The sequence below is a fragment of the Amblyomma maculatum genome, chromosome 2 (assembly GCF_055883805.1).
Source record: "Amblyomma maculatum isolate TAMU_Amacu chromosome 2, ASM5588380v1, whole genome shotgun sequence".
NCBI classification, from domain to species: domain Eukaryota; kingdom Metazoa; phylum Arthropoda; class Arachnida; order Ixodida; family Ixodidae; genus Amblyomma; species Amblyomma maculatum.
The window spans coordinates 143,124,716-143,149,790 of NC_139345.1; the positions used below are offsets into that span (position 1 = coordinate 143,124,716).

General features: G+C 47.7%; 2 protein-coding genes across 6 annotated transcripts in view; both read right to left on the reverse strand.

Moving 5' to 3' along the window:
* The window catches only part of CASK (peripheral plasma membrane protein CASK), a 756,819-nt gene that overhangs the window by 77,807 nt on the left and 653,937 nt on the right, over positions 1 to 25,075 (reverse strand). For all 5 annotated transcript variants that reach the window (XM_084595365.1, XM_084595366.1, XM_084595363.1 and 2 more), the window contains 2 exons: positions 12,079 to 12,156; positions 9,331 to 9,417 (listed from right to left, as the gene is read on the reverse strand). In XM_084595365.1, the coding sequence (XP_084451491.1) occupies positions 9,331 to 9,417; positions 12,079 to 12,156 (165 nt within the window). The remainder of the gene's footprint in view (positions 1 to 9,330; positions 9,418 to 12,078; positions 12,157 to 25,075) is intronic.
* LOC146200104 (52 kDa repressor of the inhibitor of the protein kinase-like) lies at positions 18,503 to 19,999 on the reverse strand. Its single transcript, XM_084592868.1, has 2 exons — positions 19,627 to 19,999; positions 18,503 to 18,983 (listed from the first exon to the last, which is right to left on the reverse strand). Exons 1-2 carry the CDS (start codon positions 19,728 to 19,730, stop codon positions 18,806 to 18,808), a joined length of 282 nt encoding a protein of 93 aa, XP_084448994.1. The 5' UTR covers positions 19,731 to 19,999; the 3' UTR covers positions 18,503 to 18,805.

Below are 25,075 nucleotides of genomic sequence, written 5' to 3' on the forward strand. Positions count from 1 at the left end.
TGTAGCCCACACTCTGTCCAAGTTCTTCCGAGAATTCTTCTGTTATAGGCCCAGCAAGAGACTGCGCTGAGTGACCACAGTACATCGCTCAACATAAATACCTTGGTTCATGTAGGAGTACTGTGGAACCTCGGCAGTTTTCTCACAGTCTGTGGCACCTCTTATAACGACGACCTGCAATTAATGGATGTCGTCCAAGATCCTATCGTAAGTGTTGCAGACCAGAAGTTGACTGCGCTCGTCCACCATTGCTTCTGTTTCACCTCGTAGTCTACCTGATCGTTGTAACTGCTTCAAATATAACCGCTGATCTGCTTGCGTAATCGCAGCCATGTTGCACGACGTCCGCGGGGTCTGTTGGGCGAGGACCAAAACACCACCTCTCCCCGGTATCAGCTGTGACACCACTTGCTCTGCCTGCAGGTGATGTGTGCTACTTTGAGAGAAACGGTCAACTCAACTGCTCTGCACTTTTTTGAAGAGTGGCAGTATCGATGCCCATAGCACAGATGGTTTCATCCAGTTCAGCTGGACCTCTAGCCTGAGGCTCATTTTGTAAAGTTCCGGCTGCTCTGTCTTCTCTTGGGTGACCCCAGTGTAGGGCTCTACGGCGCCAATATGATAACGCTGGCGCACTAGGAACAAGACGCAAGGCTAGAAACTTATAGCTGCAGTTCGAAGCTTGGACGCACAGCCTTAACATCAAAACTCCCACATAGTGGCGTCGCGATTGGGGTGCGGGGTGTGAGGCCCGCACCGGGTGCAGCACTCAGGGGGGTGCAGCACCGGGTGACCGCAGCGACGTCATTGCTCACACACTCTCGTTGTCTTTCTTCCCAACTCTTGCGCACAGCCCAAGTGCTTGCGGCATTGCACGACTCAACTCTTGCATTTGCGCGTTAACACTGGAAACAAGCTCTTCGTTTTCCACCTCGGCCTCCTTCGTAAAGTCTACAGAGGTCGGCATGTCTGCTAGGATCACTGTCAAGACGTTTTCCTTTCGCATATTCTTTTCACAAGTTGCACGGCTGAGTTCTTTGACCGAGGCTTTCTGCTGTGTTGCTTAGAGCCACTGCATCCACTACCAATGTTCTCTGTTGTTCTCTTCTGGATTCGTTTGGATGCTGCTCCATAGATATGTCGTCAGGTACAGGATCAACATGCACTCCTTCACGGTCTCCTTTCGTTGGCGGTCCCCAAACAACCTTGCTTGTAAACATCACAGAAGCCTCTGCTCGACTTTCAACGTTCGGAACTGGCTCGATGCTTTGTTTACACCGGAAGAGCCCCATCTGTATCGGTCCCCGAATGCAATACGTCTCGCCTAAGGGTGTTTGCTAATGTATGGCAGCCGCTCCTCGGTGACTGCTGATATTGCTCTGGGCCCACTTAAAATCATCACTCTTATCAATTCTGCGATTCCTTGTTGTACTGTGCCTCCTCCGTTGATTCCTCTGGGGTTGACTCTAATGTACGGAAATCGGGCACCGACGTGAAAACGGTGGCACTCACGACTTGCCTCTCTCGAAATTCAATGGCAGAATCGGTGGTTAAGTAAAAGGTGGTTCGGCGAATATTTCTCGGTAAACCTGCTTTCGTAGACGATGCAGCTGTTACAGGGAGCCTGGATGGAAACAGAAGCTTCTTTTGCTGCTACATTAATCACCTATCACGTCTTGTCAGTGTAGGACGTTACGTTATTGGGGACACTCAAGCTCAGCCTTTAACGGTATGACGCGAGAGCTACCAGCCCATATATAAAGTCCCACTTCAACCAAGCCGTATAGACGTGCCTGCGTGTCGTAAGAGCAACGTGAATGAAAAGGGTCCTGGCAGGCTGACTCTGATAAGGAGCAACTCAATTTGGCAGCTCCTGCCCGCGGCATAGGGAAAACGTAAATTCAAATGCCATGGCAGGCTGATGTCAACCTCCCACATGAAAGGAGAGACTCTAGTTGGCGCTCTTTCAGGCACCTACCGACACTGACGCTGAAGGCTCGAGTTGGCTGCCGTAGTAAAGCTTCCAATTCGATATAGAAGAAGCAGGCAAACACCAGGTCGCCTGTGACTGAGTTTAATCCCCGGCTGTCTCCAAGTTTGTCAATATAGCAACATGGCGCTCAATTTCTCCTGCGCACCCCATTTCCAATCCCCGTCTTCCTCCTCCCCATCCTTCCAGCAGATTCCTGCACGAATCTGCAACAACCCTGTCGAACTGCATGCCCGAGAAAAAAAGCTACACGACATGCAGAGGCTTGGGTAGTTCCGACCCCTCGAATAAATTCAGGTAGAGGACTCCTGAAATTCACTCTTCCTTCCCTTTTGAATGAGTGTGAATATAATGATTTTGACCTGTTCAGTTCGCCAAACATGCTTTTGCGTGCTACGTGCGTTAATATGCAGAATTGTTTCTAGCTCCAATTTCTTCTTGCTGCATCTGCATTTTCCCATTGTGATACTGTCTTCGTTTTGTATGTTTCGTTTTCATCTGCAACTGTTCATAATTGTATATCTGTTTATAACACCATGCGATTAGCTTTGTTTTATAAGCCTTGATGCAAGCCGCTGCTAAGCAAAAGAGGGCTGCGGCTTTGCTAAGCTGTCTCTCGCAGCTTTTTCTGCGCCTTCGTTGTCTGAAACTTTACAAGGCAGAAATAAATTAATTTGAATTTGTTCAGGAACAAGGCGCAGGAAGAATGAACAAAACTAGGCGCCACCCCTCACAGCAACTACAGTAGGATACAACTTTATTAAATTCATAGGCGGGGGTGGGGCGGGGGGGATGTGGCTGCTCCCGGCCCTACGCGGCTGGGAACCTAGGGACCTTTGCCATTTGCGGCTGTGGCTCATAGCCACCTGTGTTTTGGTATCTACTGTGCATGCCGTCATTGCAATCGCTGCATGCGGATCGAACTCCTTCTACGCAAAACTTTTGGGTTTGCGAGATACCGTTTATGATCTGTGCTGTTTAACGCTGCAAAGCGATCCGGAATATGACGGAGGCAGTAGTAGGGTGCTATACAATAATTGCGATCGGTTACCTGGAGATCGTTAACGTGCGCAGACATAGCACAGCGCACGGTCGCCTTGTATCTCGAACATAAGTGCTATTGTGCGCGTGTTGGTAGCTTCGGTAGGTCATGTCAAAGCGCCTGCACAGCAACGCTAGGTATTATCTTGGAGAGAGCAAAGACACGCACACATTGTTTCGAGCTTCTTCAGACACCGCATTGCTGTGAACGCTACAGTACGACAATGAAAGTGCTCGATATATCCCTAGTTGGCATGGCGACCAAAACTAAGTGAGGTGGAAACAACGAACTTCGTTCTGGCTTTTCTCTTATATTCCTTTTTCTTTCTTTTTTTTTCATCAGACGCGCGTTAAGCCACAGTCAATTTAGGCGGTGACAGAGATGACAGAGTTCAGCTGCTGAAACAGAGTGTGTTTCACAGACCTGTGTTTGACTCAGCTCGTACTACCGCGTTGATGGAGGCGACACGCAAAAGGCGGCCGTGGGCTGTGCGATGTCTATATGCGCGTTAAAGTTCCTCAAATGGCTGAAATTAATCGCTTTCTCTCTTCTTTTACTTCCTCTTTCATTCCTTCCCTCAAGGCGCGGTTGAGGAGCCCACCAATAAGTGGAAGTAGTTACCATGGCTTTCATTTCATAAATATACAGTCAGATCCAGACTTCTGCAGAGCGAGGCAGTTACTGCGCTTTCCTTTCGTCCTATCCTCCTCGCTCTCTCTCTTTCAATCCCGTTATTACCAAAAATATCGCAGACGTCTGGCCGGCCAAGACAGCAGCGTAGTAGTTCAGAGCGAATGCGAAATTGCCTCCAGTAGCCAGACCTGTTTACCGACATCAAGGTCGCAAAACGTAATCGTTGACCGGAAATAACCAAATGACAATGCAGAAAGACCAGAAGTTCTCTCCGACCAAACAATTAAGTCCTCGATTAGCGGACTAGGATGTTAACTGGCAGGTCGCCGTTGCCGGAAACTAACATACTTAATCATTGTATAGATTTTTCTTTTGTCTTTTAACGTCTCTACTCGGCAATCAAGCTCTGTTTGTAGAAAAAGGCTGTATTTTCTGCTCTTTCTCAAGTTCCTTCCCTATCCCATCATGTTTGAGTGATTAGCAGATATATTTAGTACTTCCAACAGGCCATCCTTTGGCTTGATGGCTGTTAACAGACATGTTTTATTAACATCATCCCCAAGGTTCTTAACAGCAGCATATGTTTCCCATGCCTTCCGTGATGGCTCAACCGACATTGCGCGAGTAATTTTCGTTTCAAGCCCCGCGAGCTGGCTGAGTCGGTAATGCACTCCACTACTGAAGGAGGTGACCTGAGTTTTATACCGGCCATGGCGGCCGTGCTTCGATGGAGGGGAAACGCAAGGCGCACGCGTGTACCGTGTAATGCCACGGCACGGTAAAGAACATCAGGTGGCCGAAATTATTCGGAGCCGTCCACTACGGGTTTTTTCAAAGGTTGAATCGCTTTGGCATGTTAAACTCGATAAACCATAAATAACTTTTTATCTAGTATATAAAATATCGTATGTACTGATGACCTAATCAAGCAAAGGGAGCACCACCAAACCGCGTTTTTGGTCTCCACGAGGGAGTGTCAAATGCACATTTATTCGAGTACCACACCCTAGAGATGCCCAGCATCGACCAGGGGTAAATGCTGTACCAATAGGAATATCGGTAGGTACCTGGCGGCATCGAAGATAGAACTCAGCACCCGCAACATACTAGGCGGACGCTCTTGTGGCCTAGAGTGGACTGAATGTTTTGTTTCAGCGGGGGCAAGGGGCAGGGAGGGGGGAAACTCCCCAAAGCAGCTAAGGCTATGTGTAGTGGACAACGTTATTGGATCTAGTGAAGGTGTGGAAGGCACTGGAGCAATTTAAGGCGCACGTACATCGCACAGCACAGGGGCGTTCATTTGCAAATTTCAACCAACATCATTTTCGTAAAGTCAGTGTTCCAACGTTCACGGAAGTAACTAAGACGGAACGCAAGCGCAAGAATATCAAAACTGATGTAAAAGTTGCAAGTTTCTAGCTGTCTGATGCAGTTATTGTCATGTTTAATATAATAGAACATTCCTGACTTATGGCGTGACGCGCGCGCCTACGGACGCCAAAAGTCCGCTTAAAAACAAAAAACAAAAAACAAACAAACAGTTGCACACTGTTTATCAATATATAAAACATATTGAAGAGGGTAAAATTAACCGATAAAAGACAATAGCGGTGGATAATAAAACGATATTCTTGATTGTGACTGCGGATAGGCAATCAGAGTATTCCCGATGTACTATGATGAAATGTCACATAAAGATTAAGGAAGATAAATTAATAAAAAGCGAGAGCGCTCGGGGCAGTCTTGTAAGCCCATCGCTAAGAAAGCTGGAGCCAGTCGTTGGCGCACGTGCGGAAGAGAATTTGCACTGATTTTTGTTCAAGTCTGACACGTTATAACTTTAACGGATGTAAAAAGAAAAAAAAAAGTTAAGCAGAAAAAAAAAAGTTAAACTCGTTCCATACAGCAGCAGCAGTGAGCGAGCCGTCGGGAACCACGATTAGCAGATTGAAAAGCGCGGGCCTGCTGCGTGCTATTGCGCGCCGTGGTTCGATCTGATAAGAGCCGCGCGGGACCGTTATGGAGCCCTCCTCGCCTGCCACGCGTGCATAAAAGAATCACCGCTCCAGCGGTTCCTTTGTGGACCATACAGGCCCATGCTTCGAAGGTTCCGAGCGAAAACTCCGCCACCGAATAAAGAACCCGACACACTACTTTAGACCGGCCGATCACCGCGTCAACTATAGAGAAGCATGACGATGCTGCTGCGAATGGGCTTGCCTTAGATAAGTAAGGAAAAAAAAAAAAGCAGTAAAGCGAAGTGGCTGAGTTGCTGTTGCAGCAACTGAAATCATCCAAAGAGAAGAAGAGACGAAACTAATGGGGAGCTGAGTGATGTGCGAATAAAGGCGTTGACCCTTCCAAAGCTAATCGAAGATATGAAGAAAAATAAAATGGAAACAACAGAGCAGGACTGGTGGATGAGCATGATTTTCAATTCGCGCGGTTCTTTGAAGAGGACTCCGGTCGAAGCTTGTGGTTGCGTCATATATCGAAGACTAGATCGCATGACGCCGCAAGTTATGTATACAGAGCTCCAAGCCGGGCCTTTGGATATACGTGAACAATTGTTCAAAGGACGAAAGAAAGAGAAGGAGAAGAGAGGAAGCAAAAGCAAAGCGAGAAATGTTCACCAGTTCTTCACTTAGCCTGCAACGAAAAACGGGGAAATGGAAGGAACGCGCGCGCGCAAAAAAAAAAAAAAAAAAAAAAAAAAAGAATAAAAAAATAATAATAAAAAAAAGAAAGCAAAATTATATTAACAGCCGAATGGGTCAAAATACAAAATATAGAAGGCAAACGTTAGTGAATATTGTTTCTCGGTATAACTTTGACAGAGGGCATGGTATGTTCAGAGCGGTCACCGAATCTTGATCCACTGTTTGGCGGCGGTGGGGAGAAACTTTTATTGTAGATGTATTCATGATTCACTTTGTACGCCGTTGCGGCTTGAATAACTTGTGGGTAGAACAATACACGCTGAGAAACTGAACAACGGCTACTTATTGTACAGTCTCACCAATAGGCCGCGCTTATTTGGGGAATTACATTGCTCTGTATGTATGCCGAAACAGGTAAGGTGATATCAGAAATAACTGCGCCCAAGCTCACGCACGCAAGCACAGACAAATGAACGGACGTACGGTCTTTGCCAAAAATAACCAGGCTGCATGGCTTACTCCTTAGCCTCGTAGTTCAGCCGTTATACGATATTGTCACGTAGTGGTGACGAGGTCGACGACACAAATGAAGGGTCGATGATTGCACTGAAGAAACTCTTTATTTGGGCTGACTTGCGTCCGCAAAAGAACTAAGCAACTCGGCGGCGGCGATAGCAACAAACGCGCTCGTCGGTCGTCGGACAAAGAATGCCCGTCACACTCGTCAACGCTCAATTTAAAGGCTGCACAGAACAATCTAGATAACGTCGCAAACAGCTACCAGCACGGGCTGGAACATTGTGGAAAGACACCCGAGTGGCCGGAACCTTCGAGACAGATCTCGGTGCATCTTGCGCTACAACGAAACTGATAAAGGTGTGACTCGCGACATCGAGCAATAAGAAACAAAGAATACAGAACTGATACGCGATCCGGAGGCAGAGTGATAAGCCTGTATGCCGGCGGCTGTTAAAAAAAACAACAAATACTGTTTGAAGGTTTCGCGGCAATATAAAAAATTATTAATCCCATGTATGAAAAGAAAGCCACTCACTGTTATCTGTTAAGACCATTTTTTGCCTCCTGGGATATATTAAAAGTTTTTATCACGGCTGGGAAGCCAACTCTGCAGCCTGGTTAGTTTTGGCAAAGACGCGCCCATTTGATCACCAAGCAGTAAGTTAATTCCATGTTCCTTCAAAAATACTTCTGAGCAATACGATGCACGTTCTTATCCAGCTCCATTATTACACCGTACATCAATTCTTTCGGCATCATTCGTAGAAACTTATTACAGCAATTGTTTGTACTACTGGCTCTCAAACCGAAGTCTATAGTGGTACGCACCGTCATTCAAGTCATACTATACTGCTTATTAAAAGAAAACTTCTACCGGACGATAGATGCTTTAGGGGGCAAGGTCTTCGGCAGCTTTCGCTTGTGGCACACGTGGGTTCGTTTTGGTGCTCTTTATTTAATCTGAATTGCACGTCAAACGTAAATTTACTTCGCACGACGAAGTTTAGATCGGATATTACCGATACTCAGTTAATCCCTCACACTTCCTATATATCTCTTGTCGTGTGTACTGTTTGTGAATTGCGGAGCCCTCTTAAATAATGGCGAAAAAGCAGGTGCCGCGATTTTATTCGCAACTTGAATCAGTCCTCGCATTGATCACCCATTAAGCTTAGATGAGGACAAGTCCGGTTGTCGAAACGTTTTCCATGTTCCAACTTGGGTCTCTCGTTTCACATGGGACGGTTATGTCAGAATCAGCCTGCTAGGACCCTGGCATTCACGTTACCTCTATATAGGCCACTACGGCCGGCACTTTCATATATGGGTTGGTTAAAGCGGGGATTTATATCTGGGCTGAGGAAGAAGAAAAATAGAAGAATGCTCGGTCACCCGCAGCTAATGCTTTCGCTCAATATTTGGTTCAGCAGCGTTGAACCCTTGTAATTTTTTACTGTTATTTTCTCTAATTCATTACCTAATTAAACCACACAAATGATTTTGCCACTTGCACACCTTTCCTTGACGCTCATCCTATAATTCTTTTTCCGATATACCAACTAGCTCCTCTTTTACAAAGTCGTGCCCACGCGAAATCCGCCTACATAGCCATGCAATGCTTACGCGTTAATAAAGAAGCGGTGATTAAGATTTGCTCGCATACAATGCCTTCTAGCAAGAATGCGTGCACAAAGGGCGCGGCGCGTACAATGGGATCGACATCAACCTAACATGTCAGCCGTTTATTGATGATCTACACGGAACCTTTTTAAGAGAAAGCCCTACACTTTTTCAACTGCTGTGGATGAACTGCGAGAAGCCCTGCATAAGCCCCAAATAAAGAAAATCAACGCATGGATTTCAGCGAGCCCGAAAAGCTGAATGAATGTTTCGTACGTGGCCTAAAAAAGAAACAAATAATTTATTCCAGTTACCGGGTTAATTAGAGGAACATCGGAGAGGCGTTCGGCTTGCAGTTGGTATGGTCAGGCTGCTGCTGATGATAATGATGACTCATTCCAAACACTATGGCTATGAACGACGAGGCTATCGACCCGTGACGCCCTGTATGACAATGATATATAATTGGTTCACATTATATATCATTGTCATACGGAGAATGATAGCTTGCTGCTTTACGTTTTTATCAATGATGTGCACATGAATGACTTGCAGTGCGCGTTCACACTACTGATGCTTGCCTAGGGTTGTTCAGTTCACTTGTCATGTGACAGTTCACTTGTAATGGACAAGAGAAGCATGGACGCACCAGCAGAACAAATTTCTAGGCGGCCAAGACGGCCGGCTTCACATGGAGACCGGAACGAACGGTTCATTGAAAGCAGCCTATATGTTGTCCAGCCGGAAACATGTAAACTGCCTTGCTTACTAGGTCCCCGGCAGTTTTTGAGTATGCCTTTTCCCATTTCGCAGTAAATGCGGCAGGCAAGTGGAAGAAAAGGTTGGAAAAGTGACGCAGGACTCACCCGTACGTGCGGTTTGCACAGTATGGTCTGCAGCTCTTCCATGTCTGGCGTGGTCCCCATCGGACAGTCCTGGATCCACTCCAGCACCTGCGTCATGCAGCCGTGTGAAGACAAGGTGAGGGGAACTTTATCAGAGAAAGAGATCGTTTGTGCCTCCCTATCTGTTTCACTATCCGAGACCCACGATCGAGCTTTCAGCAAAAACTCGAGAAAACAACTGCCATGAGAGTCAGTCGTGTCGGTTATCTGCGACGGCCCATTTAAGGCTCCTTCCACAAGAAAGGCCGCGGGGTCATACGCACGGTCATCAATGGAAATGGGTTTGTGCGATCACTCTTATCTGCTATCTTATCTTTGTTTACCTCGTTAATGGAGGTGTCAGAAATATTTTGGGAGAAAGGTGGTTGGGATCAGGCGGCTTCAGAGCGGTCAGCGATCTGACAAGTTGCGATCCTGGTTCTCTACGCTCCTTGTACAAAACGTTACACGAAAACATAAGCAACGTGATTCACTAAATGGTTTAATTTTCGCTAAAGTGTACTTAAACGGCTGTAACGTCGCTCGTTGCATCAACAGGGCTCATAAATGGAGCGCATTAAACCAACCGTCTTGTTCATGAAACGTGTTAAAGCAAGAACACATTGTTTACTTATTGGACTTATTCTATGTCGTTTACAGCTGTGGGGATCGGCACTGGAAGCAGTGGAGTTGCAAATATGCATCTAACCGCTTCACTGTGATCGCAATCGTGGCTCAGTGTTTGAAACGTTCAACCATCCATAAGATGTTATTGATCGATTAACTCCTATATTCCACGCAGTGTTTAACCGGAATTATATACGAGAGTTATATACGAGAACGCTGCGTACTACTGCGTATTGTCCGCTAGTGTACCGCAACACCTGGAAACGAAGCGTGGGGTAGCATTCAGTATAGAAAAAAAGCAAAAATTTAGTCCTCTTTAGCTAGCAAGTGAAAGTAGGAGTGCGAAACTACGGCATGCATGCGTGCCTAAGCCATATAGCTCGAACTGAGCTTTACACACACTACCGTAACCGAAAAGAAAAAAACTAATCGAAAGGTGGATTTAACTATCAATAGCCCCTATATGAGTGTTAATTTGCTTCGTTTGCTTTTGCTGTTTTCCTGGTCTCATTTGGGTCCTGGGTGACATTTAATAAAAATCTGCTCGTTGCTCTATATAAATTGCTTGCAGTAGTTTTGTGCCTCTTCAGGTAACTCCTGTGTTCGTCCAATCGTCTTTTCGAGCTGCTTCCTCTAGCCATGCAACCAGACCAATTTTACCTCATTAAGAGTGCATCTGTGTGAGGAACTAAACTCATTTCATTCGCGCCTTTCAGGAGCCTAGGAGTGAACAATATCGTTACAGAGCAAATACTTAGATTTGAAAATTACTCTAGCCTGCACCCATGCGGCAAGTTCTGACTACTCATATAGGAAGCCTAGATCCTTCATATCAGTATTATGAATAAACGTATGTTATAATACTTTACGTTTGTCTCGTAATTATTTTCTAAAACGCAGCTCATTGGTATTCTATGACAGTTTTATCTACTCGCAGTGCGAGCGAAAAAAAAAAAAAAAAAAAAAAAACATTAAAAGCAAATTTCTGCCACGCGTCGGATGAATTGAGACCCTTCTTATCAACACGTCGTGCAAAATCAAATATTTGCCCTACAAATTAAAGTGACGCTCCATGCAGAAAGCTGGGCCTGTAGACGGGCCATGCTCCTACCCTGTCCAAAAATAAACAGCAGCGCTGTAACGTGTTCAACCATTACAGCTAAGTTCGGGAGACCACCACGAAAACAAATGTAACAGAAATACAAGTTCTACAATAGAAAATTATTCTTTATATCACTAAAATTTTTTACCTTTTGCCGACACCAACTAGTTTTTCACGATTATAAAATAATTCGTCTCGAATAATTCGTATGTATGACTCCCACATATTGCACTTACCATTTTTCTCAAGCTTTTAGGGATTTCTTCACACACCCTGCACATTTAACTTCCCCTTGAAATCCAAACTGCATTTGCAACAGCGATCTCTGGTTTATTCCGTTCTTTCGAAATAATTATAAACTGCAAGCACTAGAACACAACATGCCATCAGCTGTTAATAAATGCAAATTTCCAGTTTATGCGATCCCATACGAGCTCAAAATGTATTTTCTCAATGTATAGCTTGTGCGATCCTTTGTAAAATGTGATCATACGATTTCTGAATATTTTTTTTTTGTTTTCTTTCTTCCAGCTGGTGCATTCTTGTAACTGAACGTATCATACTATCTTTGAATTTGTAAACGTGTTCGTTATATCTGTTGATGATTTGACTACGGTGTTTCTTTTTTGCCCTCTATCACTTAATCCAACTCAAGTGTGTCCTGTCGCTGCCAATTCAGAGGTTCTTGTCCTCTGACAAGTCGTTCATAGCTGTTTTTAGCACTTGAATATCTCCAGGACGTATCTTTCTTTCTGTTCTGAACAAATAAAGAATCTAATTTGAAATTAACTTGACCTGCCTCCCTACGTTCGGGTTCCCCGATAATCTATTACCTGTCGTTTGTCCGAAATTACGTAACACCTGCATATCCACTCAAGGCAGGTAGAGGCACGACGTCATGTCCTCCGTTTGAGAAGGAAGAAAGACGCAACACCAGAAAGAATGAAAGAAGAAAGAAGAGAGGACCACAGAGAAAGGTTACAAGCATGCAAAACACTCACGTCTCTCGCCCGGCCACAGGCGTCCGACGGGGGGCACTTGATGGGGCTGCACGAGCTCGTGTTGATGCGGTCGTACAACTGTGAAAGAAGGACAGAAAACGAGACAGAGGAGAACATCGATTAGACGCTGCGGGAGAGAACATCTAGTACGCCGCACACATATAAATCACACATATCACAGTACGCATATCTCTCTCGCCAGCACCTCCTCCTCCATGTCTCGGGAAAACGAGGACAAGATCATCACGGAGATTAGGGCGTAGTGCGATGGTCTCGCATCTTCCTTTCCCGCGATCTTTACATTTCCTCCCTCTATGCCTGATGGTCTGTCTAGGCGCGCTGGACCGATCGCATTAGCCTCACGAGACGCCGCGCGCCCGCGAGCACACGAACAGGGAGATACGCGGCTGCGGCCTCAGCGGGATTCGTCCTCGTAGCTAAAACAAAGGAGGGCATGTATCAACCCTCTCTCGCTTTCCCGAACGCCGGGACCAGTACACGCATCTTCCGCATCGTCCCGTTTTCCTCCCCGCTTCAGCCAGCGAGGACTTGCTGGAGACGGGAGGGTAGCGGAGCAGGCGGCCAGCGAGCAGCAAGAAAGTTACGCGGTGCCGTCCATACGCGATGAAGCGTGCGACGCTGGTCAGGAGATTAGCAGCTTGCGGGACAAGCACGCAGCGAACGCCGCGGAAGCTCCTTCGGGGAGGACGCGCCTGCAACCGTCGGGCATGAGCGGAATACCGGGAGCAGGAGGCGAGGCCGCTGCTAGCGAACCCAAGGAGAGCCGATGATGAAGGGACGAGTACGTGTAGGGCACATCACGAGTGCGCGGAACGACTACGGGGAGGGAAAGCGAGTCGGTTATGGGATCCGTCTTCTTATTATTACCGGCGTTCTCCGGGCGGATGTGGCACTCTCGCGTTACTGCAGAGGCGCGACATCCGTCTTTCTCTGCCGATTTCTCTTCTTTTTTTTTTTCCTCTGCCAGTTCCATTCTTGGGCTACTGATTGCTGCCGGATACTGCTGTTGCGTGTGCTCGATCGAGTCTCGCGTCGTTGCCGGGCAACGGTACACGAGCGATCGGGTCGACCGGATACAGCGAGGTCTGGTAAACTTCCTTTTCCCGACTAAGCAAGACAGGCATTGTGTACTAGGAGTTTACGAGTAGGATTATGGTTAGAGCGCTTCACTGTCGTCGATGAAAATCTGCAACCTGAGAAAACGCGCCGAAAACACGCACAAGTCAGAAAGCAACGTAATATTTTTAGCTTTATAGACACGAGTCACAGATTCTTGCCTTAGACAATTTCTCATCTCATCGCGTTGAAAGCCGAAAGTGACTGTTGCAAATCGGGCAGTGAGCGTGATTACTCATCAATATAGAAACAACACCAACAGCACCTATCGATGAGCTCGGTGTACGTCCGAATAAACTTCCCAATCCGTAAAAAGAAACAGCGAATGAGAGAGAAAAGAAGAGGGATAGAGTGATCAGATATATTAGCGTAGAGCACACTCGTTAGAAGGACACCCATCAACCGCAGTCACGCATTTGGCACTTGCCGCCTTGCAGCCGCTCAGCCCAATTCGCAGTCGACGGAAGGAAGCGACGTATAGCTCGTTTCCTAGAAATATATAGAACCGAGACTTTGCGACAACGAATTCGATTATCGCGTCGTCTCATTGAGCTCAATGGCTTACTTGATCGCCCGAGACGCGAACTAAGAAAAAAAAAAGTTCATAAATTTTGTCACCTTCAGCGCTGAAGTAGTGGAAGTTACTATCGCACTAGTAGACCGCAAGACAGGTTACTTGAGTGCTGACATGGATCCCACCAGTGTAGACGGCGCTTTCACGAAAGTGCCAATTACTAGCTGTAATCATCGTCATCACCATTAACATAATTTTCAGACCTACGGCGTCCTTGCAGCCCAACAGCATGCGCACCGTATTCCGATTGACCAGCAGGTGAAAATGGGAGCTTCCTGTTACAACACAACGTGGTATTTCCAAAGTGCTTTTTCCATAGAGGAGTTCCAGATGCACATTTCATTGTGAAGAATAAAGAAACCAAAACACTCATTCGTCATGGCAGCCTTCGTCGATAACATTCACTGTTGAAGCTCGGCGTTCTACAAATATTACGACGCTTATTTCGACCTAACCATTTTCAGAAGGCTCATTCTGTGCTCGGTCTCGAAGCGAAGCCGCAGCTTTTAGAACCAAATAAATTTGCTAAATCTTTAACGTTTCTTGCGTCTATATTTAAAACCCAGACGCCAGCTCCTATTCCCTATTTTGTTGTCTTTGTCTTCTTGAGACGACTCTTCCACCGCAGGCGTGCGTGCTTCCCACAAAGCAGGCCAATCTTGCGGTGAAGTTCACCGAAAGGCACAGTGCGCCGGCGGCCGAGTTACACGAGTTGCTGCTCTCGACAGAATTCCAGGACCCAGAATTCCAGAATTCCAGGCTATCTGTGCACATTGCATTGCCGGTGCTACTACTCAGCCATGTACAGCCCGCTGGGCACTGCACCGAAGGAAGCAGAGGAGGCGGGCGATGGGTGAGGAAGAGGGAGATGCTGGCGTAAAACCTCCCACTGGGAGTACTTGGGACTCACTGCCCCGGTTCAATTCATTCCGCGGCGCCCTTCGTGCCAAGTGAAGTGTCACCGATTTGGCCACACTGTACCCCCCTCCTTCTCTCCACCTTTCCATTCGCTATCCTCTCTCTCCTCACGGTCTTTTAGGAGTTCAGGGATTGGAATCACGTCTACTCAGAGAGCTAACTCGTAAAGGGACCGCTGGACACACTCGAACGGAGACAACCGCGCGCCCTGAGGGGCTCAAAGCCACGCTGCAAGCCGGTCTAACGGGGCGCGCAGCGTACTATAAAAGCGTGCTCTTCCACCATAAGGGCTACGGAACCTGTACGTGCGCGCGTGGACTTCGTCCCTCGGTCTCCGTTTAGTTCGTTCAGAGCTCCCCTGTGCAACCGTCACGGCCGGATGGGTCGCGTGAATGAGTTACGGCAAAATACACAGTGTAGACGTGGTTGAAGAGAAAAAAAAAAAAACCTCATTTTATATAAGGCAAAAATACTCCGATAATACAAAGTGAGAGAAAACTCCTCGCGTGATTGGATAGGAGTGCCCGTCAGCGGCGAATCGAGTTTTCTTCCTATCATTACTGGCAGATAGCAAGGAGCAGGAAAGCTAAACGACGTCGGAGCTCATTTTTCTTGAAGGCAGAAACTTTCATCTTCCCTTCTTTTCATTTTGCCGCAGAGGCATTCAGATGGTCATCTCGTCTTTAATCCCCTGCCACTGGTTCAGCTCGAAAATCTCATTTAGTCTTCGGAGCAGCTGTACCCTTCACTAATGTTCGCTCTGAAAGTAAAGGAGAAAAGAAACTAAAACCTCCACACGAAGGACTCCCCGTCTTCGTGCAAATGCAGGAAGCGAAAGAGAACAGCTTCGGTTCTGCCATTTAAGCGGTTTAGGATTGACATGCGCTCATTATTCGCATTAATGACCCACGAGAAACAACAGCTCCGTCTCTTAAATTTATCTTTGCACTGGCGTAGTTTGCGTTTAGTTTCTTCTGATTCAAGTAGCACTCTGTGTTTTATTTGAAATGTACCATAGCTTGTTTGATGCTTTACGATCGAGGTAAGAGATAAGGCCTGTAAGTCTATAAGTCTTCACATCACCATCGTAAGAGCCCAAACTGGGTCACTGGCGGCGAGAGTTTTGGTGAGACTGCCATCTATATGGTGTCTCAAAGGTGGTGAAACTGTACAAAACGCGAGAAAAGTTAAAGGTGCAGGAAAGCGCGAGTACTTGATATATTGGGCCGTTTGCTGATTTTCAATCTAGGTTTGGCATAGCTCCATGTAAGCCCGTGCTCTGTTCCGTCTCAGCGTTTGTTAGATTGTCTGTGCGAGTTTCTATGCCGGACATTCACAGCATGTGTTTGCGTACGTGGGTACTTGTGTTTTGAGAGCATTTCTCAGCAGGCTGCCAGGTGATGAACCGCGCGTCGTGCCCTGTTTTCCGTGGAACATTTGAGCAGCTTCATTGGCGACTGCCGGGTGGCGAATCAGATACATGGAGGCACGTTCGTCTGATTTGGTTAAATGAAGACCGTGCGACTCCTACGGCAAATAGCAAAAATAAAAATAAAGAACAGATTTCTTGTCTGAGAGATGATATGCAAATAGCAACCCAGGCCACTGAACTGACTCATAAATACTATCACGCCGCACCTTTAGGGTGAAAATTAAGTGGCCCCGAATGTCATTTTTCTTCACTCAAGAAAATAAAGTGACTGCTAGTTTCTAGGGTCCTAGTTGCCCTAGCAGTATATATTGTGCACGCCGCTGTCCACTCGCCGCTCCGGTGGCTCGAAAACGGCTGGAGTCACAGTTGTTATGGCAACTGCGACTCCAACAGTTGCTATGGCAACTGTGACGCGAGCGAGCCACGAACGGATGTGACGTGGGGCACGACGGGATATCCGGTCGTTATTAGCTCGCGTCAAGAAATACTACGTCCTCACATACCTAATACTCAAGTACCACAATTAAGTCTTCGGGGCGAGTGCTTTGTTTTAACCTTGGTCGGGCTTCAAGGTCAAGCGTGCGCAGTGAGGCGAAACTCTGGATTGTATTTGGAATAGCGGAGCTCTCTCTCTCTCTCTCTCAAAAAGTGACTGCAATACAACCGTACGGGCGCTCGTGCGCCCATTCTGATGCTGAAATAGTAGTCCACTAAAAAAGTTAAATATCTCCTTCCTATCACGCACCCATCGGTGAGACAATAGACTACTTACAAAAGAGTACTTTTCTCCTTTTATACTTTCCAGTAATTTTGTTTCACGGTTTAACTTCCGGCATAATGTTCTCTTAGACTAAAGTGGGCGTTGAATAGACACGACGCTACGATAGCAGAAGAAAATACGCCTAGGCGACAGCTAACGCAGATATGCAAACGATAATATCGGCTTTGCACAATATGAAACAGGACAGACAGGCAGACAGAGAAGAGATGGGAACTTGGAAATCAAAAGCAGCAGACAGGCTGCAGGAAAAACATACGTTCTTAGGCCGCGCTTCAACACATCGAGGCAGACAGCACGAAGGAATAAATATGTATACGTTTACTTGGATTGCTTCGCGCCAATACTGTCAGCCCCTTATGGTGGCTGACCGTATTAATAAATGAAATGAATGAAATCAGTTGGCTGCGCAAAACACATGCCTCGAACTGCCAGGCAATGCAGGGTAATGTAGTTTTCGCTATGTCCATTAAATGACGATTCACTGTGCAGCCACTCACTCATTTATGACTATTTATCGACGCTTTGACTGACTGATTGACTGACTGATTCACTGGTTCGGTGAGTGACAGCGTCTTAGCATCAGTGAAATGTTTGATGCAAAAAGAAAAGAAAAAAGCCTGAAAGAATTTATCGCGACAGAATGCGCAGTCTGTTAGTAAAGTGAGCCTGAGTCAATTAACTTAAAGCGGCAGTGCAAATAGAAACTGTACGCAAAAATACTGATAGAAAAAAAAAAAAAAAAGAAACGAACTCAGCGAATGGCATGACAAGATATAATTACGAAAACTTAGAAACTAGGAGAATGCATGAAACGCATGCTAAATTATTAAAAAAAAATATTTCGTAAAGATAATAAAGACGGATGTCGACCAGAAATAACAAACCGTTAAAACCAAACAAGATCTTGAATCTGCTTAGTAGCATGCCGACCTTGCTGCCAGCAGGAGTAGGTTACACGTTGCGCACGTGCCTGACAGAGGCAATTACAAACTTGTAGTGAATACAAAGCCAAGTCTCCATCCTTTTCCGGGACTCATTGAAATCACGAAGCAGCGTACGCTACTCGTTGCACAGATGGGACTGTGCGCTGAGAGTGAATCCCCGCGGAGCTTCGCTTCTTCATTCAGCGCCGCCGCTTTGTTTTCCTGAAGTACCTGAAGGAAGCGTGGCAGCGGTGGCAAGGTAGATATACAATGGTAGCGAAGGTTCCATAGACGCCCATTGGTCCAAAAAATGGCGGCTCATGGGCACCGCCATATTGGGGGGCAACTACGTATGAGTGACGTTGAATGACGTCACGCATACGTATGTTTTTAGCGCGACTTTTAAAGTGGTCTTTTTATAGAACCCTTTTCAAGCCGGTATCTCATGAAGGTTGCCTTTCAGTGCGCACCAACCTTTGCCAGTCAAATGTGCTCGAGTTCCTGCTAGTTATGGCCTTGCTAATGTGCAATTCGCAACCCAATGAAAGTTACTGGCAAAGAAGGCAGCATAGAAAGGCAGCAACACTTTCAGACGCTGGCTTACCTTGGCTGGCTAAGAATGCAATCATGCATGATTCGTAGTGAAAATCTTGGTGGAAATACTGGTGCTAGTACTTTTGAGTACAAGGTATGATGCACAAAGCACAGGCTCAAGTGCACAGTTTGCAATACAGTGTACGGCAAGTATGGTTTTCATATTCATGGTTTATTACAGCAACCAAACAAATACAGTGATAAAGCACACCAACAAAAAATACACGTCACAGGCAGCTCAAGCAGTAGTTTCTTTAAGCTGGCTATTCATCTTAATGGTCACAGTGCGGATAGAAAAAAGCCCTGCAGTTCCACGAACGTTGCCAGGTAGGAAATTGAAAAGCATAGAAGACAGTGCTAAGACAGCTTCAATTGAGGCAAACATGACATGACATAAGTAGGCGCATCAACACGGGTCGCAGCCTTTTTGACGACAGATACGCAGACGGTTCGAAGTGCTTGGAACAAACCCGCAAGTCTCGCAGCTGCCATGGTGTCTTCTTCTCCAGGCTGACGTTGTGGTAGAACTGCACCCACGCTCGGCACCTGGACGTGATGCAACGTGCACGTTATTCACAATTGCGCCGTAAGGAATACTGCATACTCCAAACGCCAATGCGTCATTATTCCTGTTAATGCTAACTGCAGTAATTATATTTCCATTATATCTGAACTACGGTAGTAAATGCTCGCCCCAAGCTCTCAGCGCCTAAGAGTGCGGTTATGTACGCTCGTCCTCATGGCATGCGGGTAGCTATACTTTTCTATGGTTAAGATTGACGAGAATGAAGTGCGTTTAAAGTTACCCTAACGGTCATGCATATGCAGAATAGCAATAAGAAGACAGGCAGTAACTCCTGCTGGGTGAATTCAGTTAAAGCACCCTCAAGGCCGCGCATATACACGTGGCTGAATTTTGATACTACCAGTTGCGAGGGTCAAATTGGCTTCGCGGTGTTGGAAAACTAAACAGTGTTGTGCTCAGACTTGTCAGGCAGCACAATTGGTTTTAAATTGGCCTTCCGGTCAGTGGCATGCGCGTGGTTGCTCCTGAGAGCCCGGTATCAAGTGAAATGAAGCCACGTGCGCACGAACTGGTTACAGAAACAGAAGCGAACAGCCCAAGGAAAGCATTCGGAGCATACCTAGAGCAGACGCCTTGTAGCAGACGACACTGACAAGAGCTCACCTGTGAAAGTCCAGCGGGAAGCGGTGTAGCTTGACACCGACGGCACTGTCCATGCTGTCGCAATGTGCCACGTCGCATCGTTTCTTCACACGCCGCAAGCTCATCTTGAAATAAAGCGCTAAGCGCTTCAAAAGAACAGCGCGAAGCGTGCAAAGACGGAAGAAGACTTCGCACTGGCCGCACGTCGAAGGAAACGACAAAAACCGAGAAAACTGCCGCAGCGGTGCGGCGGGATGCAAATTTTACAAAACGGTGACAGAGACGCGACGCGCAAGGACGACGAAAACTTCGCAAAAGGGGCATTTTGAGACTGGCGATAAGAAACCGCTTCGTGAGCTCCCGCGGCCACTGTGGCTGGGTGCCGAAACAAGGCCTGCAAAGTCAAGCTGCAAATGCACCGCACACTCATCAACAGGGGGCGTAACAAGAACGTTGCAAAAAATTAAAAATGCGGAGTAATGTTTTGCTAAAATAGTTTACCTATTTTATAAAACGTGGCATTAAAATATTTATTTCTTTATGTTGTTTTATAGCGTTTTTATTTGTGCTTTTGAATTTCATTATCGAAGTGTTTCGGCCCCCCCAAAGTGGCTGTGCTGCTGTCGCGCTAGACCGTTTTTGGGCCCAGCCTTCGCTACCATTCTATATATACCTTGGCGGTGGCGCCACGTTCGGGCTTTGCCGACACAAACAACGCGAATGCGGCGCAAGCGTTGCTCGCTCTACGGGCGTCTCGGAAACGAGGCTTATACGCCGGCACGTTGTCGCCTGAGCGCGCTCGCAGTATATATTAATTAGGCGGTCGCCGAGCCACGCGGCACCGCGCGCCAACTAGGCCCAGATAGAAGTTCTGCTCGAAGAACGAGAGATGCGCACATGGAACGGGACGATGCGAGCAGAAAAGAAAAAGAATAAGAAACGAAAACGGAGTGCTTGAACGTGGTTGGGGAAGATTATTATGCGTTCATTATCCTAGATGACGTAAGGCTTTCTGTGCCACAGATGACTTTTAAAACGGGCTTTAGGCGATTACGTTTGAAACGCCGGTGCGTACGCGTGTAGAAAAATTCTCCTTACGGAGGTACATCGCGGTGGTCAGTGACCCGAATAACAATCCCAAGACTCCGAAGCCTCTTTCTACCACATCAATATCGATCCAAAACCAAAGGGGAGGGGTGAGAAAGGAAAAAAAAAAAAAAAAGGTTACGGACAGATAGGAGTCATTGCCCCATATCGCATGAAGATTTCAGCGACAGATGCTCTTTAAACTTTACATTTAATTGCTGTGTTCATGGAATGATGCCAGGTCAAGAAATAATTTCGCAGAGACTCACAGTGCTTTGATAGCGCGGATCTTGAAGTCTTGGTGTTTTTTTTTTCTTTGCCTGCCAATATCGAGGGGGATATGCGAAGGAGCTGTAGAAGCACATGCTACAGAAAAAGAGAAGCTATACGAAGAGAATAGAGAAGCAGAAGAAAGGTGAAAAAGAGAACTGGGGAACATCGGTACCGACGCTGTGTTCATACCCCTGTGAAGGGGAACGGTGGCTAATTATCTCTCTTTCTCTCTCTCTCTCTCTCTCTCTCTCACACACACACACACACACACACACACACACACACACACACACACACACACACACACACACACACACACACACACACACACACACACACACACACACACACACACACACACACACACACACACACGCACGCACGCACGCACGCACACACGCACGCACGCACACACGCACGCACGCACGCACGCACGCACGCACGCACGCACGCACGCACGCACGCACGCACACACACACACACACACACACACACACACACACACACACACACACACACACACACACACACACACACACACACACACACACACACACACACACACACACACACACACACACACACACACACACACACACACACACACACACACACACACACACACACACACACACACACACACACACACACACACACACACACACACACACACACACACACACACACACACACACACACACACACACACACACACACACACACACACACACACACACACACACACACACACACACACACACACACACACACACACACACACACACACACACACACACACACACACACACACACACACACACACACACACACACACACACACACACACACACACACACACACACACACACACACACACACACACACACACACACACACACACACACACACACACACACACACACACACACACACACACACACACACACACACACACACACACACACACACACACACACACACACACACGTCGATATATTGTGGGGCCCCACAGCCCCTTTTAGCGTTTCGAACCGCGCGCGCTTTTTTCTGTTTGTGTTGGTGTCCGCCCGGGCAGCGCGAGTACGCATGAGCGAGCTGCCCGGAGCGGGGGCGGCATGTTATCGGCGCGAGACAGAGGGTAGATAAGCGCGTTGGAAGCAGGGCTCGGGGCTTTTTCGTCGGGCGGCCGGCCAGAGAAGGGCGGCGTGGCAGCGTCCCAAGCCGGCGGGATGTACACGGACGACGGAGCGGAGTCCTGCGAGGCGAAGACGGAAGCGGCGCCTTCAAGGAAGCCTTAGGAGTGTTAGCGTGAGTGCTGCCACGCGAGTAGCAATGTTTTTGTACCGTGATCAACGCTTTGGCCCTATTACTCGCCCTATCCGCGCCGCAGTGTGTTTTGTGTTGTCGCAGTGAAGCCCTGACCCATGTTCCGTTTTATTCCGCATAGTCCATTGTCGCGAACTTCGACGGCATGTTTCCAGCGCAGTTCTGACCAATGCTGTTTCTTTTCTATTTTATACTTTTCTGTTGATCCGGAATAAACCGGTGTTTTTAAGAAAGACTTGGTTTTCACTCGTCGGGCGAGGCCATCGCTCGCGAACCCGTATTCTAGAAGGCGGAGCCTTCATTTGGCGCCCAACGTGATTTCTACTCGAGCTTTGGCTTGCCCCGCGAGTGTACCAATTTGAGGTTCATGCAGTTTCGTGCGTAGCGATGTCGGAATTACCGGGTGCAACGTGGACGTCACCACCGGGTGCAACGTGGACGTCACCACCGGGTGCAACGTGGGTGTCACCACCGGGTGCAACGGTGTCGCCATCAGGTGAGAAACGGGCGTCGCCCCCGGGCACAACTTGTCCTCCGATTCGCAGATCCAGGACAACACAGGGGAGGGTGTTTTGGTCATCGCACCATCCAGCGGCCAGGCCGCACAGACGTGGCCAACCACCGGGAGAGCTGATCCAGTCGCTACCTTTCCTGCCTGAATCGAACCAGGTGCCACCGACCCAGGTGTCTTCGACACAGGTACCATTGTCACCACCTGCTGTGCATGAGGCAGACCCCGAGAAGCCCTACAAACACTCGGTGAGTGCAGTCCCGTCAACTTCTTTTGAGGAAAGCCAACCAGACAAGACCCCGCTGGTCTTGGTCAAAATGGCCGGACTGGAGCTTCCAGCCCTTTTAGACACAGGGTCTACAGTGTCAGTCTTCGGCGATCAGGTGAAAAATTCCTGCGAGACAAAATGTGTCCGGTTGCGGAGTGTAAACACTAACCTTCGTATGGCGTCGACTTACATAGTACCCGCAACCTCAGCAGCCCGCCTAACAGTTGCTATAAATGGTCGAAAGATTAGACAGCGTTTCTTACACCTCCCCGGACTATCCTGGCCAGTCATACTAGGCCGTAACTTCATAGTGAAGGCAGGAATCGTTATAGATCTCAGTAAGGGAACCTACCGGTATGGCACCGGTACAGAAGCATTTCAGTTCAAAACTAAGGCCGCTGAGCCACAGTCACAGTTGCTTGCCACGAACGGCCATTCGGCCAATATCACAGGCTGTGGTATTCTAACCGTTTTGAATTCCTTCACGGGGTCACCAGCGGAAAAAAGCAGAATCGAGACAATGCTCAGGCCCTTTGCAGCAATGTTCACGGAGGCGCCGGGGAAGACCAACGTACTAACCCACAGGATTGACACCGGCGATGCTCGTCCTATCAGATTCAATCCAAGGCCCTTGAGTGTCCACAAGCGAGCGCTGCTGGATGGGGCCCTCGACGAAATGGTGGCTACCGGTGCGGTGAGACCATCAAAAAGCCCCTGGGCGTTTCCTGTTGTTCTCGCGCCTAAGAAGGATGGAACAGCACGGTTGTGTGTCGATTATCGACGTCTGAATGCTGTGACAGTGCGAGACTCTTACCCTTTCCCGTCTGTTGACTCTGTCATGTACTCACTTGGGTCAGCAAAATTTTTTACAACTCTTGACTGCAGTAGGGGATTTCTGCAAATCCCAATTGACCACCGCGACATTGAGAAAACATATGACAAATTGTGTCGCGTTGCAACATGGCCCCGCATGAGAAGGGATGTCCTGACATTCGTCCGCACTTGTCATACCTGCCAGACCGCGAAGCCAAGGGGAGGAAAACCACCGGGCCTCATGCAACCTGTAGAGAGCCGATACCCATGGGAAATTGTAGCTTGCGACATAATGGGTCCCTATCCCAGATCAGTGAAAGGGAATCGCTACTTGTTAGTAATTACTGATCATTTCTCGAAATGGGTAGAATTGTATCCCCTGAGTAGGCTAGACTCGAAAATAATTTGGGATAAGCTACTAGAAACATTCACTCGCTTTGGTTTCCCAGCTCAGCTTATCACTGATAATGCCACGTATTTCAGCGGTAGGATATTCACTGCCACTTGCAAAGTTCTTGGCGTGCAGCACAAAAAGACTACGCCCTACCATCCTCAAGCAAACATTACAGAGCGAGTGAATCGAAATCTAAAGACTATGATGGTGGCATTCACGGAGCGGCACAAGGACTGGGACGCTCGTATCCAGGAGATGGCCTTCGCCACAAGAACCACGGTAAACCGGTCAACAGGTTTTACGCCAGCGGCCATTCTCCTTGGTCGTGAGCTCAGGTTCCCTATTGAGCATGCTCTGAATGGCTCTGATTTACCGGGTCTTAGCCATTCTAAATTTGCTCATGATCTTTCCAGCCGCTTGGCCGAGACTCTGAAGGAGGCAAGGGAAAACCTGGACCTTGCCCGCCTGGAACACTGTAACCAGTACAACAAGGGAAGGCGACCTTTGGAATTCACAGTCGGCGACAAAGTCCTTCGCCGCACGCACCCACTAAGTGATGCAGCAAAAGGGTTTGCTGCTTCTCTCGCTCCACGATGGACTGGCCCTTACACGATAACAAAGCGCGCGTCTCGGCTTTCTTACTTTATTCGCCATGTGCAGGGTGGTCGAGAAGCCGGACCAGTCAACGTGGCCGATCTCCGAGCTTACCACGGCCGTCCACTAGCCACATAGAACCACTTGACCTACCAGGCACTACGGCTACCCACGCTCGGCGGATACCTCCAACCATGCGCCCCGC

Excerpts from the sequence above, each read along its gene's own strand:
- LOC146200104 (XM_084592868.1), bottom strand. The coding sequence starts at position 19,730 with ATGAGCTTGCGGCGTGTGAAGAAACGATGCGACGTGGCACATTGCGAC. Across the intron at positions 18,984-19,626 it reads TTCCCGCTGGACTTTCACAG|GTGCCGAGCGTGGGTGCAGT; the intron begins GTGAGCTCTTGT and ends CATCACGTCCAG.